The sequence below is a fragment of the Heliangelus exortis genome, chromosome 1 (assembly GCF_036169615.1).
Source record: "Heliangelus exortis chromosome 1, bHelExo1.hap1, whole genome shotgun sequence".
In the NCBI taxonomy this organism is placed as follows: Eukaryota; Metazoa; Chordata; class Aves; order Apodiformes; family Trochilidae; genus Heliangelus; species Heliangelus exortis.
Genome location: NC_092422.1, coordinates 173298592 through 173319028, shown reverse-complemented (window position 1 = coordinate 173319028; position 20437 = coordinate 173298592). Strand labels below are relative to the sequence as shown.

General features: G+C 39.9%; 1 protein-coding gene across 3 annotated transcripts in view; it reads right to left on the bottom strand.

Annotated features, from left to right (window-relative positions):
• Positions 1-20437, bottom strand: part of ST7 (suppression of tumorigenicity 7) — a 147213-nt gene that overhangs the window by 631 nt on the left and 126145 nt on the right. For all 3 annotated transcript variants that reach the window (XM_071733701.1, XM_071733702.1, XM_071733703.1), the window contains exons 12-14: positions 10430-10580; positions 5922-6014; positions 3515-3654 (exon numbers count right to left, since the gene is read on the bottom strand). In XM_071733701.1, coding sequence (XP_071589802.1) covers positions 3515-3654; positions 5922-6014; positions 10430-10580 — 384 coding nt within the window. The remainder of the gene's footprint in view (positions 1-3514; positions 3655-5921; positions 6015-10429; positions 10581-20437) is intronic.

Genomic DNA, 20437 nt, shown 5'->3' with positions numbered 1-20437 from the left:
GTTCAAGCCAAAATCTACTGAAGAAGAGGGGCTTTTTCTTAACAGTCTTTTACCAACTCTCAGAGACAAAAAGTGTCTCTTTAAATGAAGGTTTAAAGTGGTTCTGCGTTATCTACAGTTCTGCTACATACACCAGGCATCATTAACTGGAATTTATCTTAACCTCCTCCCTCTAGTACAGAACACAGTTGGTGCTACTGAAGGAGGTTTGAATACAGTAGGATAGGCATATGTGACAAAAATCAAGTTAATAGAGACCATTTTACCACAGGGAAAAAACCCACTTTCAGCTATATACTTCAGAACTCAGGTACACAAAGCACTCCCAAAATCTGGGGAAATACATTTTACTAATTCTACTGTGCACATTACAGTTATGTTGGGGCCATATATGTGTAGGATAGAGTACAGTAATATGCAGAGTCAGCCACCTTGAGATTGTGAATCCTGAGGCTTCACAAAGCAAGTGGAGGCAGAGGCCACCTTTGGCAGTCTCACACATGATCCTCAGCACTCAAGGGCTTTTTCTGCTCTTAAATAACTCAGTGTCTAGATTAATGGGCTACAGAAAAGGTGCAAAAAGATGATACCTGGAGGATAGTTCAAAGCCAGTTCCCAACACCCAGTCATGCTAATCTAATCTATTTAGTTTTTGTGAAATACCAGCTTGCAGTAATATAAGCCTGGCCATATATGCATGCAATGCTTTTGGGATTGGCAGGCACAAGAGAAGGAATAATTTTCACCTATTAAAATTAAAGCATATGTGCAGTTTCACAATGTGAAACAGCACATCACAATGAGTACCAATCATACAGGGATAAGTAATTCAAAGCACATAACCACAGGAGCAGTCAACACATTCGTTTTTCAGATGTATGAGATCAGTTATTTATGAAATAATCTCCCCTTAAAACAGAAAGGGAAGGGCCAGGGCTGGCTAACCTGTTCTGTTCTGTTCCAGATGCATTTCAAAGAAACATCTGCCATTATTTTTTTCAACCTCATACACCTGGGCTGCTTTTTTCCAAAGGAGACAACAAAACAAGCCTTCTGAATCAAAACCCAAGCGAATGTCAAAGGTGAAATTTCTGCCTTTCCCAAATACAACAAAAACTCAGCTGTAGCACTTGGTGGTTTATGAAGATTTAAGACATAGCTAAACAAGTGACAATACAGGTTAACTGATGTACTAACTGCATCCAACACAGGTTCAGAGATTTTGAGTAATCTTGCCAACTTTATGCATGTAACACAGCCTACATTTCAATTCCATTTGTCTGTGCTTATTTTACTAACTAGGAGCTTTACCTGCTCTGATATGCAGCACTTAACAACCACATACAGAGACTTGGGTTATGTGTGCTATTAACACCAATGGCAGCTGCAGTGCTACACATCAGGGAAAGATCCTTTTGGTCCGACTCTACTCCCCAGGTGGCTTTGGAACCAAAGCCAGGTGAGTTCAGGCCAGGCAGACATGCTGGGGTACTGAGTCCAGTTCTGGAGCCCCTATTACAAGGGGGCAAGAAAGACATGGATGTGCTGGAGCGTGTCCAGAGAAGGGCCGTAAAGAGGATCAGAGGGCTGGAGCAGCTCTCCTGTGAAGACAGACTGAGAGAGTTGGGGTTATGCAGTCTGGAGAGGAGAAGGTTCCAAGGAGACCTTATTGCAGCCTTCCAGCATCTGAAGGGGGCTACAAGAAAGCTGCTGAGGGACTTCTTAGGATGTCAGGTAGTGATAGGACTGGGGGGAATGGATTCAAACAGAGGAGGGTTGATTTAAATTGGAAGTTAGGAAGAAGTTCTTCACCATGAGGGTGGTGAGACACTGGAACAGGTTGCCCAGAGAGGTGGTGGAAGCCCCATCCCTGGAAGTTTTTACGGCCAGGCTGGACAGGGCTCTGAGCAACCTGATCCAGTGGGAGGTGTCCCTGCCCATGGCAGGGGGGTTGGAACAAGATGATCTTAAAAATCCCTTCCAGCCCTGAAAATGCTACTATTCTATGATGGCTGGATGACTACCAACTTTCTCCAACCCCAGAGGCTCACTGCCTGTAGCAGGAGCACTAAGTCCAAAATCTTGTCATGCTGACAGCTTGAGATATATTCTTGGTTCAGGACATGAGGCTGACACAAGGAACAAGGCTAACGGGGACAGAGTTAGGGTCATTAGCTGTGAGTATCAGATAAATTCAGATTACATCAAAAGAGCCCCAAAACAAGGGGCATGCATTTCTATGACTTAAGGAAAAAAGAAAAAATAAACTTTACAAAATAGTTTCAGATCTTTAAGCCTAAGTTACACACAATGTCCATCAAATCTCAAAAAACAAAAGAAAATAATAATATCTCAGCTACATTTCAGCACTTTTTGCTGACAGAAGTGGTATATTTTGCTACATTTAATCTTATTTTTTGTTGTCTAGAGCTAATGAAAGAAAACTCTTGATGCAAGAACTGTTGTTGTACCAGACCTCTATGACTCATAAGCCTGGGTGGTAGAAGATCTGTTTCACCTGCAAAGGGAGACTTGCCATTTGCAAAGGAGTTTGGGAAAGTACTTAAAAACCTGGGACTTGAGAAAGCCTTTCAGCCTTGCCTCCTCTACCTCACCCCTTACGGCCCCCCCAAATCAAAAGCATGAAACACACTAAAAACAAAGCCAGGAGGCTATTTTGGAAACCACAAGACCTACAAGAGATAAAATACATTTGAGAAAATATACTACAACAGAGCATATTCAGTATTTCTTGGAGAAGGAGACAGCTTTTTTAATTATCCTAGAACTTTTATTTAAGTGGATTTTTCATATCCCAGCACACTGGAGCAGCAATGTTCTTGGTTGTGCAAAGCAAAAAAAGCATGGTTTAGCATAATTCATGGCCCTTCCCACTTATCTCCCTCATCCTCTAAAATTTATTTATCTTTGGTGGATTAAGAAAGCAGAATTAGCATAGATTTCCCTGGATACAGTTAAGAAAGTTAGAAAAGCAGAATTAGCAGAGATTTCCCTGGATATATTTAAGAAAGTTAGGGAAATACTGAGACTACTTCCTTCATGCAGTTTGGAGAAAGAACACAGAAATCTGCCCTGGTTAACAGTACACTCTATTCCTCCTCATACTAATAGTCTCTAATGCACTTGAAAGCATGGCACAATCATTATGACTCTACACAAAATAAAGGATTTCTGCAAACCATTATTTGTTTATTTTATCAGATTATATATGAAAACATAGATATTCCCTTCTCCCACCAAGTGTTTTTGTGGGAAAATCGTAAGAGATACAGCCTAGAAAAGAGCCACATAAACCAGAGAAGGCAGCCAGGAGTGTGTTTTACTGATTAGCTCCCTTAACAGTTGTTCAAATGCCTGCCTGCTCAGACATCACTTCATGTTTTATTTCTATTACTGAACATGCAGATATCCAATACCCAGCAATATCTGGCTCAGCTCTTCCTGCATCTGTGTCTTTATGTACCAGGAGAGAGCAGCAGCAGAGAATACTCACAGCTTTTGCAAAGACTCCCATAAGCTCTGGGAACTGATGTGTCAGGAGGGCCAGCATGGCTGTGAAGGAACAGAGCCCAGCAGTGAAAAGGATGAAGAAGGGAAGCTCTTTCTTGGGATAAACTGAAACTTCATGAAATGCTGTAGAAAAAAAAGAAAAAAAAAAAAGATGGAAAGGGAAATGCATTATACATTAACAAACAATTTTAAGTAACCAAAACCAAACCAATATTCTTAGTGGTTTAAACAGTCAGAGACACCCTAAGATGCTTCTGAAGGAAGAAACACATACAAGGTCTGAAACGTTTAAGATCAACACTGTTGCTGTGTCAGTCATCTTCAGTCCTGTGACTATTTATACACAGAAAACACTACTCTTCCATTTTGCCTACTATCTTTGCTTCAGTGATCAGCTCTCATCTCATCTCATACTTGCAGACAATAAAAACACAGTGTAATCCAGCAACATGACAGGAGGATATCCATGACTGCATTCATCTGGAGTAAAGCAGTTTCCCAAACCAACAGCATGAATTAATAAGAGTCTAAATTGAAATATTATAAACTAAAAATATGTAATTTTTTGTCTGCTAATTCATTCAGTTTAAGAAGAAACACAGATATAATGCAGATTATTTGCAACTCCTCTTTGATTTAAATTAAATTTAGAGATCAAGAAATACCAAATCATGGACTTTATAAGTCAAAGATTTCTTGTGCTCAGTTTTTTGCACTAGCTTTTTAACACAGGTTCAGACTTGTCGTTCCAGTCTATTACCCAGTCATGGGAAAAGTTTTATGATTGATATTTTTAATTCAGATAGCCTATCAGACCTCAGTGTTCTGATAAAACTTCAGCTGACTTTCCTTTAAAACACACACAATTAAAGGGTGTGGACAGGTATGCAAAAGTGCTTTAACCAATCCTGTGTCTGTCACGGAATGTTAAACCCTTCCCAAACCCAAGAGATTTTGCAGTGAAAGGCATTTCCCATAACTGCCAGAGCAGAATGCACTGGCTGCATATGCTGTTAAACAAGTCCCTGGCTTCTAACATTTGAGGAGAATGATTAGGTTTGCATCTAAAAAGAGAATGCTGAGCTATTCTGAGTGACTTTGTTATTCCTAAATATCCTGACACTCCACTCTCCCCAGCTCAGCATCCCTCTGAGTAAAGCAATCAGAGCACTCTATAAGAGGTGCTGTTATAATTCATGTGATTATAATGGGGTGGGGAGATGCTGCCCATTGCCAAGGATTTCTGTGTAATAACAGCAAGAACGTACTGTGAAGGAGAGACTCACAACGAGTGGATTTTTGCTGTATTATTCTCACCTATGTTTGCTCACATAGGCTTATAAAAAATGGCAACATGTTTCACAGCTCAAACCAGAGAGGTTCTGAATGAAACACCACAAAGAATGTAAATGCCCTCAGATCAAGCCTCTGCAGCAGAAGCGAGCTACATTTTAGTTTTTCCTGAACAGATTTCTCCGTATTCCTTCTTCAAGACAGAGAAAGTGAGAGAACAACCTCCTTGCTTGGATGAACTTGTATTTGCCTCCTCTGCCCTGACCCTGCAAAGCCCTCTGCACTTGTGTGTGCTCGCCTTGCACACAAAGTCCCACTGACTTCAAAGAGAAAACACGTGGGAATGAGGTGTAAGTGCCAGACTGGCTGCTTTGATGCTTCCTCTGCATTCTTGTGTTTCACTGCATGCACTGCAAGAAGTCCCATCAGCTTGGAGTGTAATTCTTCCCCAAAGCTGGATCTGTCTTTATAGCTGTACCTTGCCAAGCACTGGAAATGCTGTTGGTGCTTTGCTAATACCTGCCATAAGCACATATAATAAGTGACTAAGGTAATAGCACATCAATCTCTCTCTAATGGCATACACGTCCATTACATAAAAGGAAACCCTTCCTTGGTATTTAAGATTGCTTTTCAGAAAACATCAGAATAACCTGTCAGAGTAACAACTGTGTTAATGATCCAGCCTTTCTCAAGCAGGTATGATCCTGCCTTGGAATTTAAGTAGATTATGTGTCTACAAAAGATGAACAAGGCTGTGCCACTGTGCTTTTGGTCTGATGGCATGTTACCCTAGATGAAAGATCAGACATATTTTCCAGCATCATGACAAGAAAGAATAGCCAGATCTGAATTATGTCTCCTCAGTAATCTCTCTCCCTTTCCCAACACTGTCAAAAAAAATGGAGATGGCTAATTACTATGAAACATGTCTAGAAGCTGCTTCTCAAACTGTCACAGAAGCTTCAGAGACTCATGGTCAACCCAATTATTCTAATTCAGTATATTCAATTTGAAGAACATCAACAGAAACCAGTGCTGCAAGACTTGGGTAAACAATTCTTTGATGTCAATGATAAGAAAAAAGTTGAACGTACATGGTAGCAGTTCTCTATCTGCAGTTTCTGTACAAATAGGGTAAGGGTAGAAAAGATGTCCTTTTTCCAGTGGATAGGGGATCATTCTGAAAGCTGAAAAGAAAAAAAATACCGTGCACAAGTTACTGCAAGCGTGGCAGTAGCTGGACATACTTAACTATATTTACGATTTTGAAAAACAAACATAGACCAACCATAACATCTGTATTTGGTTGCAAACAGCATAAATTGCTTAATGAAATGCCAAAATAGAAATCCACACTTAGCTTTTAATCCTGCTAACACATAGAATCATAGAATTGGCTGGGTTGGAAGGGACCTCAGAGATCATCAAGTCCAACCCTTGATCCACTACCGCAGCAGTTACCAGCCCATGGCACTGAGTGCCACATCCAGTCTCTTTTTAAATATCTCCAGGGACGGAGAATCCACCACTTCCCAGGGCAGCCCATTCCAATGCTTGATCACTCTCTCAGTAAAGAAATTCTTTCTAATGTCCAACCTAAACCTCCCCCGGCACAACTTGAGACCGTGCCCTCTTGTCTTGCTGAGAGTTGCCTGGGAAAAGAGACCAACCCCCACCTGGCTACAACCTCCTTTCAGGGAGTTGTAGAGAGTGATGAGGTCTCCCCTGAGCCTCCTCTTCTCCAGGCTGAACAGCCCCAGCTCCCTCAGCCTCTCCTCATAGGATCTGTGCTCGAGTCCCTTCACCAGCCTGGTTGCCCTCCTTTGGACCTGCTCCAGGACCTCGATATCCTTCCTGAACTGAGGGGCCCAGAACATGTTTATGTTTATTCTTGAGTGAAAATTCATGAGCCTGAAGTGAGACTAAATTACAAGTACATACATAAATATTCGCATGATCAGAGCCCATAACACTTAAAATTCCATAGACAAACTTAGATATTTTGTCTTAGCCTTTTAGACTGCAGAATTTTTAAATTTCAGGGGAAAGAAGTGCATCTGATATAAGAGAGACACTCTACAAAAATGACCAGCCAAGCTTTGAATTCAGGCCAATACTCACAATCTGTGTGCATCAAGCATAACATAAGTTTTGCACAGAAAAAAGTACACTATTTTTTCCCATCATACTCTAGCAAACCAGGTAACACTCAGGATTTAAGCCCAGAGAACTAGTTTTCCAGCAGTCAGGTTTTCATTTTATATTTGGCAATCAAAGATTAATACTGAATAATTAAAATCAGGTTCCTCACATGCATTCTTTTTAAATATAGCCTGATCAAGTCAGGTTTCCAATATAAATCTTCAGGTCATGGATTAAATAACACTTAATCATGTATGTTTTTAAAATTGAAAATAGTACCAGAGAGGGAGGGAAATGGATTACTAAATCTGGACAGTGATGATGTCAGAGGCCATCTGAGTGTGGTTTATGGAAATATCAGAATATTTGACTGAATTATAGCTGTGCAATCAAGACATCCTTTTCCTCTATCCTATATATTTTCACAGTTAAAATGTCATCAGCATGTTATTCTCACTGCTCCTATGAACATCAGTCACTGAAGCAATATTTTCCTCAGCAGATGTCCTAGAAGCCCTGTATAAATTTTAGAAGTGAGGTACAGCACAGTAGAGATGTTGTTTTCACAAAACAAGCAAAAAATGTCTGAAGAGATCTTCTTGAATTTAAGAAGTCATTTTTGACATGAGACCAAATATGGCATCCTTACAGCACAACAGTTCATTTAGCAACGTTATCAGCCATGGAAGAAAATGCTCTGGTTCATCTGCATCAGTTTGTGTTTACATGGGTACTTCCCTGCCTTACTGTTACAGAATTATCTGATCCTATCAATTCAGGTAGCACAGAGGCAGTTTGCCTCAACCATGTGCTGCCATAGCATTTGAGAACCCCTTGGATTTTCTTCTTCATGCAAAGAATAGGAAACACAACACGAGTTCAGAAAATGACAGGGACAAACAAGCACCTCAGAGTCTTCTGAAATTTTGTTACACTTGAAACTACAGGCCTTCTGTTCAGAGCACCTGGCCCAAAACCAGAACCACGTTTTATGTGGTGCCAGTTGTGCTACAAATAACACTGTACTCTGACCCAATGAAGATGGAGCAGGAAACAACCAACATTCCAGTGAGATGATGAGGATTATTTTTATAACCTCACTTTTCTCAGTTGTTGAATGCAGTTTGGGAAAGACACTCTGTGAGAATTTTGGAGTTTAAAAGATCACAAAGGCATTTCCATAAAAATATTGTTAGAGGCTGTCTTAATTAGGAGTGACCTTATTCTTCTCATAAGCATTCAAAATGTATCCCCCAAGTGACTGACTTAATGCACTTAATTCTGCCCAACTCCTATCAGGTCAGAAGTGAATCGTGTATATAAGTGAGCATTAAATTCCTACGTACAAGCTACAAAGCGAAACTTGCTACTTAAACAGACAAAAAGATTTGTATTCATCAAAAATGTGGCAAATACGTAAAAAACTGGGGAGAAAGCAAGGGAAACTGACCATGTATTGAATGTAGACTGTTTAACTAGGAGTTAATTAAACTGGATTCCTCCATCATGTTTACACTGGTTTTAATTCACGATTGTGCAGGGATGCCAAGAAAATCTTTTGCAAGTCAAGGACAAAAAGAGTGACATAAACAGTTCACCCCATCTTGTAAGGAATATCACCCAGACTAAGGTATGGACCAAAAGTTATAATTATTGGGACAGATATTGGTGAAAGCATTAAATCCATGGGAATCTTTATGTGCAAAATCTGAATAAAATTATTGAGTACTGGTGCACTGTTTACCTCTCTCTGAAATCTGTATGCAAAATTAATTATGGAGTTTTCTTCAGAGGCCATGCAACAGTAATTTACAGGCTACTATGCAAATATTAGCTAGCAAAGTACATACTTAGATTTCTGCAGAAGTAATAAGGAAAGGAATGAGTTAATGCAGTTAGATGGAAATGCCCCACACTGCCTTCAGGCACAGATGACTAGACTTCCTAAGTGGCAGGAGGACAGCAGGGCATCCAGCCTCCTGTGCCAAAACCTGGCCCTTGTGAACAGCCCCTTAGGGACTTCCAGCCTGATAAAGCAAAGGAAAATCTATTCAGGATTCCCTGAAAAATGCTGCTCCAAAATGATGGGACAATAAGCCTTGGGCACTAAAGGGATTCTGCAAGCATCTGGAAGAGAAGAAACACTAAAAGCAAACCACTGAAAATAAGCCACTGGGAAGGAAGCTACGACAGAGAACATATTAGACTGGAAGAAATAACAGGAAAAGAGCAAGCAGGTAGGACAGAGAACAGCACAGCAAACCCCAGAGAGCTGTCTTATTGATTACAGAGCACAGTGTTCTATACACCTAAAAGGAAAGCCAGTGCTTCCTCGGGGAGCCTACATTGAAAATTAGGCAAGTTCAGGCCTATATGGTGACTGAGACAGTAAGCCACTTTTACAACAAAGATATTAAGTGCTTTCCATAGGAATTATCACTACATCAAACTGTATCTTTTACAACAAGCCTAAATTAAAACAGCAAATGAAGAGAACAGAAGAAAGAAGAGCAGAAAAGAGAAATCTGCATTAAACAAGCCCACAGAGGCTGATTCTAAATGGCATTTTTAAATTCTCTGGAACCTGGAGAGAGCACATCTTAGGGACAGGATAATTTAGGTTAGAAGGTTAATATATGATTTCAGCCTCATACTTTAAGCTGTATCATTTTCAAATGCCCAGGGCCATGCCCATTTGATCTCTGAGTATCTCTGCAGATGGAGATCCCAAAACTCTCCAGCAACCTGTTCCAGTGTTATCTCATTCTGAAAATATGTTCTTTATGTCTAAATGAAATCTCTCTTGCTGCAGCTTGTGTCTATTGCCTCCTGCCTTTCCACTGTTCCCTTCTGAGAAGACTTTCACTCTGTCTTCCATAATATTTTTCCATAGGGTGGCATAAGACAGCAATTGGTTTTCTCTCACCCACCAGAAGTCTTTTACAGGTTGAATAAAACCAAACCTCTCTGTGTCTTTTCATATTTCACATGTTCCAGTCCCCTATACACCCTAGTGGTCACCCACTGGACTCACTCCAGTTTCTCAAATTATAGTATAAATCAAACCAGTATTTTACATTTTTACCGTTTGTGGCTTTTTTCTGCTTTAAGGCTCTTTCATAATTTTGCAATATCAAAGCATTCAAATAATGACAAAAACATCTCTACAACTCTGGAATGAGTAAGATAAACTATTGTCTACTTCTCCATGAGTAAGAAAGTATGTCACAAAGATGGGAAGTTTTGTTCAGTGTTGCACAGAAAACACAATCCAAGAAATCAGAACCTTTTTTCCCATTTAAACAAAGTTTTTATTTTCAGTTTGAATTTCAAATTCTTCAGTGCTGATGAGGATATAACTGACCTCCAAAATTCCCACTTACTATACTTCACAAAAAGGTTTTATTTTCCCATGACATTCAATTAAAATAACCGATTTTTAAGAAAGAGAGTTACTTACTTCCTTCCCATGTACAGTGTAAGAGATTCAATGCCCCCTCTACTCTTTTCCAGTGTTGAAGATGGAAGAAAGCATATGCTATTGCTTCACTGTCCCCTCTCTTCAGAATATGTTCAGGAGGAAGAATTAAGCTTTTCATTTCTAGTAGATACTGCAATAAAAAAAGCAGAGCACAATTATTTCAGAGGTAATAAAAAACACAAAAAGCTGCCTGCAGTTCTACAATGCACACTGAAATAGTCTAATTCCCTAAAGTACTTTCTCTCGTGTTTCAGCAAATGTGTAACATCACCAACTGCACTTGAAGATAATTATTGAATTATTCCAAAGATTAAGATATGCTGACAGATGGTTAATGTTCTGCTCTTCAACTGTAGTACAGGCACTATAGCGAATTTAAAAATGAGATGTCTCTCCTATCAAAAGAGACAGAAAAACACTCAAAGCAGAAAAGAGAATCTAATTACATGAGATTTTTAATTAGAAGTGTTTATAAGAAAATGAAGGAGATATTAAGCAGATAGAAGATATTGATACACACTGTCTTTCTAGAAGGAAACATGCACTACTCATAGTTTACTGCATCCCTATCACTGGTTGCTAGGTCTATGAATATGCAAAGTTGGCAGCCATTAGGTAGCTACTAACAAGATCCAAAGCAAACTACAGAATGTAACAAATACCTAAATTCCAGAAAAAAAAAATACTGGATGTTTCAAGTTTCTACTCAAAATAGTTACTGAAAATGGCATGGAAATTAAAAGCACCACTGACTAAACCCACCAGCAATTCTCTCCATTACTGGGTACCCCATAACAGACGTGGATGAAACACACTGAGTGCTCATGCCACAGGAGAAAATACAGGTCCTGGACATTATTCAAGCAGGTTACTTTTCCTCCTTCTCCAGCCCATGAACTAGACCCCTGCCAGTTCAGCAGACATTATCTCATCACAGTGTTGCTACAGTCCACTTACTGTAGGGAAAAGATACAGCAGAGGGGAAAGACACCCCTTATCCTCATGCTTCACAGGGAAAAGAATGACAGAAAGTAAACACTGTCCAATCAACTCCTGTTTGCCAGTTCACCTCCAAGAAGTGAAACATTTCCCAGCTGTGTGCTAATTGCTTTTCATCAGCATAATGAAATGGTCCCTCTCCTCTAGGATACCCAAGAGGAAATGTTCTCCCCACCAGACTATTTAACACAAGAGGCAGCAGGTGAGTCTGGCAGTAGACTGGCATGCCCTATCACAAGGTTCAGAAAGGGAAGTTATGGTTAATGCTTAGCAAAAAGAGAGTCTGCAGCCCCTCCATTTCATTAAGGCCTCTGTGCCTATCCTCGAGCACAGACCCTATGAAGAGAGGCTGAGGGAGCTGGGGCTGTTCAGCCTGAAGAAGAGGTGGCTCAGGGGAGACCTCATCACTCTCTACAACTCCCTGAAAGGAGGTTGTAGCCAGGTGGGGGTTGGTCTCTTTTCCCAGACGACTTTCAACAAGACAAGAGGACATGGTCTTAAGTTGTGCCAGGGGAAGTTTAGGTTAGAAATAAGAAAGAATTTCTTTACAGAGAGGGTGATCAGACATTGGAATGGGCTGCCCAGTGAAGTAGTGGACTCTCCGTCCCTGGAGATATTTAAAAAGAGACTGGATGTGGCACTCAGTGCCATAGTCTAGCAACCGCAGCGGTGGGTCAAGGGTTGGACTTGATGATCTCTGAGGTCCCTTCCAACCCAGCCAATTCTATGATTCTATGAAGTCTCTGCTTTGGTCTAGAAGGAGGAGGCCTGCAGGACACAGGGATTGATCACAACCCAGTGCAGGCACCCAAGAGAAAAAAAAATCTGACACCAGAGGTGAGACAGAGATGTGGGTGGTGTTAACCTCCCCCAGCTCCTGTTAAACACCAACTCTGTGAACAGGAGACTGCAGGGCATGCTTGAGCACCTGCTCAGCACGTGAGCTAGTGCTGAAAAGTGGAGAAGAGAGGGCGAAAGAAATAAAAACATCCTTGGGGAACAGAAGAGGAAAGGCCTGAGGGAAATGGGGACTGGCAGCATAATGTCATGGAGCTAGAGCTAGGTACCCATTTGCCTGAAGAAGCCTGGTGGGAGCCAGCAACAGGGAAAAGATTTGAAGAGACTGTGATCGAAGTAGAGAACTGTCAGCCCTGGGAAAGAGAGAAATGATTTAAAGAGGAAAGAGAAATCATCCATATTTCTGATGCAAGTAACTATATTAAAGGAGGAGAAACTGAAGTAGCAGTGGGAGCAGCATGTGTGATACTTGGATTTTCTCAAAAGCCTTTCAGAAAAATTTGAGAAAACTGCAGAGAAAGTGGATTAGTAGAGGAAGCTGCAATTTATTAGACAGAACAGGAGATTAAAAATGACAGAGAGAACGGTATAAAGATCTGAAAAGATCTTTAGTTCTGACAAGAAGGAGGGAGCTGCCAGGCTTACAGAGATACAGCAAACATTCTTATTCACTGCCCTAATGGATGTGCAACCCTTTAAAAAACCTACAGTATACGTGTTGAGCAGAGTGGAATACAGCTGCAAGAGCTGCAGGTTTCTACGTTTTATTAATTTAGAATCTAATTCTTCTTTCCAATTTTTTTTAAAAGTAAATGAGAAAGTATTTAAATATTTCAATCAAAGGGGGAAAAAATCCACAACCCCAAGACCATGCCACAATTTGTAGGAAAAGAAAAAACAAGAAGGAATGTCCTATTTCTAGGACTGTTAAAATAAAACCTGTTATTTTGATTCCTACGTATTGCTCCTTATCAGTAATTAAAAACAAATCAAGTGGAAATACAAGGTAGGGGGATATATCTTAACACTTGTAAACTATTCTTAGACCTCACTCAGTTGTGTCTTTTCAGTCTGCATTTTTCTCAGTTTCAGAAAGAAAAACATATATTTGAAAGCTCCTCAATTAAAAAATGTGTAACAGCCCTTCCTCTGTTACTCAATGACAGCTACTTGCCTGAACAAAAAGTCCATAATCTGGCTTGGACATGTTCAAGAAGAACCCCACACAAAGTTGAGGGATGGTTCAAGTCTCATAATAGTTTTTGGTTTATGTGCAAAGGTCAGCCACACCTTTTGTGCATACAAGCTGTCAATGAATTTATTCTGGGGGCATTTCCACCAGGAATGCTAATTTTACACAGCCTTGCCTGGAACACTCTGTACAGCTCTCACATCACAGTCTTCCAGAAACTTAAAGATCAAATTCTACAAGAACAGAATACAAATTCTACAAATTCTACAGAATAGAGCTAATGAAGGAAATGGCACATCTGCTTTGCATGAGGGCACCTGAAGGCCTCCATCTGTTTAACTTCTGTAAACAGGAGTAATAGCTACCTAGCTGTAGGTAGGGCTTAATTGTTATGGAAGATGAGTTATGACTGTCCGTGAAAATTAGAATGCTCTTGATGTCCTAGGAAGTCCTACCCATTCTTGCACTGCTGCATTTCAAGATTTCAAGAACTCAGGTTCCTGGAGGTTAGGCTGTCAGGGCACAGGGTCTACATAAGAGACAGCACAGCCAAGGACAGCCCCTTTTTATGGTAACTGCAGGCTACTGACACCCAGATACTCGGGAGGCAGGAGGCAGGACTGAGTCCCAGCAATCTGCTGGGTTTCTAGCAGATTGTCCATGAAAATCAACAGAGTTCCCCTGAACCATTTTGGACTGGACAAGCAGACAAATTCCAGTAAAATGAAATTCAACTGATCTTTCTTCAAAAACTATCCAATAAGCTGAAGTCCTTTTGCTGCCCAGATAATGTGTGAATTGCAGTCCTGATGGACTGTTGTGTGCAACGAGTATCTCAAAACTCTTCTAAAAATCAGATTAAGGCATCTGATTGTAGTTTCCAAGAGGCTGCTATTGCACTTAATCAAAGATACTGCACTACCCAGGCACAGTCTTCTCTTCACCCACCAAAGGCTTCAAGGGTGGCAATCTATTTAAATCTCAATGTTTCCAAAGGCCTCCGTCCAGAGCACAGCCCTTGTCGTTACAGGACTAATGGCCACAAGATCTTACCATACCACTAAAACTCACACCACTGTGAAGTCCATATGACTTTATCAGAAAACAACCTGCATGTCTTGAAAGGCTCCCTTTGAACTGTAACCCTTAAAACCTCACTACCTTTTCCATATTTTGAATACACAGAAGATGGGAGCCCAGTCATCCTGACAAAGCTGAGAACCCAAGCATGGATACACTTCAGAGGGAGAGTTGGGTAACATGCTCAATATCTAAATTTAGCAAAGAACAAGACATCACCGAGATAATGAAGACAGCAAGCCCAATCTTCAAGTTTATTTGTTTGGGTTTTTTCTTTTTCAATGACAAATGAAGAAGTTTAACTAGAAGAGGACACAGCATGTCACCACCACTGGGGTTATCACATTCCTTTAGAAATGGAATCAGCTCAGAGAAGACAATTTCAGCCAGAATGACCTAGTCTTAATCAAATTATGAGTGAATATTCAAGTTGTGCAATGATTTCTGTCACCAACAGATCAATCAGCCCTTCTCCACTGCAATGCTTTGGCTTGCATATTTTTCGTAGTCTTTTTTGGTTTTCTGGACTCTCCTCTTACCTGAAACTTTTTCTTGTCAAAACCCCATCTTTTAGGAGTTACAACAAAGGTAACAGTATTCTCTGTATGCTTCACAGAGGGCTCTGTGCCAGTTCCACAACCTTGTAACACACTGGTCAGATACAGGCATTCTGTATCCATATGGGAATATGCCTTTTAATGAGCATTAGAGGATGACAGTGGACCTTGAAGTGCAGCGTGGTGGAGTTTATATTTGTCTTACTTGAGCTGATTGAATATGTTTTATTTATTTCATAATATTGACAGCACTCTGGCTACTAATTCTCTTCTGGGAGTGCTTTCAACATTCCACATTAATGAGGTACTTCAGTACCCATTTATAAAACACATCAACCTAGCTCAGGAAGGTTTCCTTCTTTTCCTCAATTGTGCAATTTGCCTCTGAAGTTACAGCTCAGGCTGCATATAGGCAATAGTCACTCCTGCACCTGTGACAGCATCCCTCCAGGCCAGAATATGAGAATTTAAGATTGTTTGAACAGGAACTCCCCCCCTCCCAGAGGGATGAACAGCACAAGCTCAAAACACCTCCAAAATTCTGGCTTCTACATGCCCAGAGAAGCCCCTTTCAGGTCACCTTACAAATTCTCATTGGATTGATGGTAATTAAGAAGTTTCGTCTTTTTTCTGAAGATACAAAACCAAATCAGTGCCTCAGTGAACAGTTAAAACCTTCTTAAACATGTCTGGAATAGTTTCTCTGTAATATCATGGGGTGTGCAGAGCCGATTCATTTCCCATCTGGTTTATGAATTTGTTTGCATTATTTGTTTCTGTTAGCAACTTACTAGAAACCACACAATCATACAGACAGACACAGTTCTTATATATAAAAAAAAAAAAAAGCAAGAAAATAGGAGAAACAAAATGAAGAACAGCTAAATCTTTAAAAGTGTTTAGGTCAATGGTTTGTTATGCCCTCTTAAGAAACCATTCACACATAAAGTTGGCATTTCTTAAAGTAATCTCAATATTTAAGTTGTCCAATTCAAATGCAGCAACTTCAATAGGTACCCTCCTTAAATCAACTCATCTATTGGCTTACATGGCAAACCCATATAACTGTGTGCAGAGCACAATCTGGAATCACTTTTAACAATTCAAAATATGGACAATCATCTGCTTTCTCTTCCCTTTGCCTTTACTGAATAACTTGTGTCTCACAGATCACAAAAAAGAGGGGGAGTGTTTCAGGAGGAGTTTGAATGCAGGGGGAGCGTTTCAGGAGGAATTTGAATGCAGGGAGAGACCTTGCAGATCAGTTCAGAAAGGGTGTTCCACAACTGAGCAATGTCCCTGTGGTACTTTATCAGCATTACCTTGGGATAGTTTAATTACATATAAATGAAGAAGCTCCAAACACAACATATAAATAAGATTGATAAAATCTTGTGCGTGTACACATACTTTTTCCCCTATCCATGCCACAAATTACGTACTCTCCATGACACAGGATGTACTACTCTCTTTTCCATACAAGAGCCTCCAGAGTTACAGTGATATCTCAGCTGTTTCAGTGGCAGTTTTGTTTAACTCTTAAGTTTTTGAGCAGCATCTTGTCAGAGAGGGTCAGCACATTTTCTTGGGACCAAAACTCTCTACAGTGAAGCAGAAGAATACTCGTCCATAGCATCACAATTAAGACAAAGATGGTTGAAAAAAATACAGACAAGCTTTGACAAACAAGTGATACAATTTGTGGTGAATGTTCTCATATTGAAACTCAGAGCTCTTTGCTCTGTTCCCTTTCCTGCTGTACTGCTTATGTTGATCTGTTACGGGTTATGGGTTTTTTTTCTACTAAAAAGAAAACACTGAAAACTCTGCTTGGTGAAATGCTTTCTTTTTACATTGGCTATCTCTGCCAAAGTATAAAGCTGCAATGTGCTACAGCTGAGATGTTTCAGTAACATAAAAAAGACAAACTGTAGATAGAAATCTTCTATCAGATATTTTTTTAGTGCAGCTTAAAAATCAAGCACAGACATCTTTACAAGTAAGATGTCTTCAGAATGAGAAGTCTTGTGCAGTTTGACGGTGAATTTGTTTTCTCTGCAGTCAAGGAGGAGATGATAGTTGACAGATCTGAACTGGCCTTAACCTGCCCAGCTGGGTTTCCAGAAACAGCACAGCCAGGTCAGCTGCCCAGACTCCTGGAGAGATCTGGCAGGCTGCACTGTATTACCTTAACTCACTTAAACCAAATTCTGGTACCTCACATGTCACATCTTGACCCCAGTGAATTTCAAAAACAATGAGAATTTGTCACCTATGGCTGAGACTTGGATAAAGAGACCTGTGTCAAAAGGTTATTTGCTAGAAAGGCTGCTGCCTAAAGAAAGACTGTCAGCCATGTTAGGTCTCTCTAAAAGGCATTTTTGTGTAAAAATAAACCCCAAGGTACGTGTAGTCATATGGAATCAAAGATGGTACCAAGATGGTATGCCAGCTTCATGACATACATCCTGAGAAGACTCCCAGAACCATACAAACACACTGGTTCCTACATGCAAGGTAGGTGTTTTCTCAGCATTTCTCATTTCTATGCAAAGAGGGAAATCTTGACTTTAAAACTGCTTCATCTTGAAAGGTTCCTACATCTTTCATTACATTCAAAAGAAACTGTTAAGAAGTGCATCTGATTCTGCAATATCACTATGGAACGCTGGACTGCAATCTGTTTCTGCAATCAATTTCCCATAATTTCATACAGAAAAATCAGCAGCATTGTAAGAATCTCATGGTTGTTTCACAGAAACCTGCAATAGATCACAATGGGAGACTCAGTCTCCCTTTCTTGCTAAACTCAGCTCAGCAGCATCTCAGTCTGCTCCCTGCATTCCCTTTGTCTCAGAACCTCATTAGCAAAAATCTGGTATTTCCAGATAAATGTCTTGAAAATGCACATCCTATAATAATCTTTTTATGAGATAATTCTAAATGTTAATGATTTGCACTAAAAATAGTAAAATCTCATTTTGAGACAAACCCAAAACATATTGAACCACTTTTTTTCCCCCTCTTGAACAGTGTAGTTCCTTGCTTTCCAGGCTTCTGCTGGAACTTGGTGAATGCTTTAAATAATTTGTCACCTTTGCAATTTATTTCTTCCTCAGTCTGAACAAGAGACCAATTAGTGTTTAAATACTAAAGAACCTTAGAAGACATATTAGCTTTGTGACACTTATATTTCTTGTGATGCTGCTTACTAAAACTTATCTTCACTTCATTAAGAATGAATTGGTTATGACTTCAATCCTAACTGAGAGGAAAGTGAGGAGTAATACCCATACTGTGCATAAAATTATAACCAGAAATATTCTTTCCACCTTAGTATCCTTTAGTTAATAGCAGAAGGATGAGCATGAAATCAGCAGTGCTGCATATCAATCTCTTAGGCAACAGTGTTTTAATGTTACAGTTCGAACTAAAACCCAGCCTCGAGTGTCTGCTCCCACTACTGTTTTGTTGTTCTGGTAATTTAGATATTTATAAAGGTTTTTGATTTCAAAATTACAGACTTTGAAAAACTGAGGGCATCAATTAACAGTGTGAACCGACTGAAAAGCTCAGAAACTTAAGTGAGGAAGAGGACTGAAGTTTCATTAAAGTACTGAAAGTAACACACCGTCTGCATTTCATACATGGGGATATTTGTCAGAAGTGACAAGTATCATGAAAACCAGCCTGGTATTGAACAGCCACCTAAAGAGAAGCTGGCTAGTGAGAAGGAGGTCACAAGCAATCAGTGAAAGTCCTGTTCTACAAGAAAAGCAGGACTTTGGAGATCTGGAAGTACAGAGGTTATGAAGCAACTTATTGTAAGGTAGATTTTGCAAAGGAGGTCACAACAAAGAAAGGCAAGCTCTACAGTATAAACAGAAAAATAGAAAAAGCAAAAAGGTATTAAATGAAGACTTGGCTTCAGTTTAAAGGCAGCACAGAACATGGAGACAACAGCAGGGTTGAACATGTACAGAAGTGGAGAGGTTACTGTGGGCAACCATCTCTATCCCCCACTGTACAAATGACCAAACCAGCACAAATGACTTAAACCAAAAAGATCTCCATTCGTAATCAAGTGGTCCAGTGATGAGATAAGTAAATGCAAATTAATCCAAAGAGAAGAAAAACAACATGAGTTAACATGGAATTGCTAATATGAAATCTTTTTTAAAAGGTTTTGATGGAAAGAATTATCAAAAGCTTAGAGGTAAGTAAGGAAAATGGAACAGGATCCCAAGGATTGCTTATGGCAGGCTGAACTGATATCTTTGTTTGCGAGATAGCTTATTTTTCAGACAGCAAGGATAGAACACTGTAACTGGGCTTCAGAAAAATGATCAGAAAAGCTGACCCAAGAACAGGACTGGAATAGAGAGTTAAATAAGCAACTAGGCAGAACAGAATTATCAGTGGTTGTGTTAGTGCATGAACCACTGGGATGGAAGAAAGTAACCAGTTCCACAGAAGCAGTCCTGGAACCAGACTTCATTTAATATTTTCATTTTATAGCTTGGCATAAAAATAGACAATGAGCTAATAATACAAAGGGACTCATCTCACCTAAAGCTTGTATAAAAATGAGGCTTTTACTGGAAAATAGCTGCTCCTTTCATAGTCAATGTAGAAACAGCACCTTGGAGGGAAAGGCTGTTTAGACCTAGAGAAGTCTAAGATAGTTCCTTCTTTCCACTGCCTGTAGAGGAAGTCTAGATGATTTTATTAAAACAAACAGCCTAATTTTCAGATAGCTAAACCATGCTTCTTAGTGACTGGCATAAGAGATACAGCTCACTGAGGTAATATTTAATTCCTGCAATGCATGAGAATGAACTTTCTAGAATCCATGTGCCTTGGGTTTACCTTGATCAGACTTGGTGTTCAGCTATACCTAATGAATAGGCTCCCTACACTAACACACACCAGTATTCTGCTCTCCAGTAGAGGCTTCTTACTTTCCAAGGGCAATGCTGGTCCAAAGGATTGTGAAGTGAGGTTCAGAGGCAGATTCCAAGGGCCAAAAGGCATCTGCCTTTAGTTTGCTTTTACACTGAACTTGACTGCAATACTGAGTATCAGGTGATGAAATAATAAAATATCTTAGCTTTTAGTAGCCCCAGGGCAAGATTCTTAATGCTAAGATACATGTCTAGAGAGGGAATTAGAACATAGATTCCTTTTCTTACTTTGTAGATCTCAGCAATTCTTCATCTCTGAACTTTGTATTTTCAGAAATTTATGAAAGGGTGCTGCATAAGGAATTACTACTGCAGCTTATATGAAGCATGCCATGAACTTCAAACATAGGTTCCTTTGTATAGCATGCTATTTTGAAGTATATCGTTAATTGCTGTA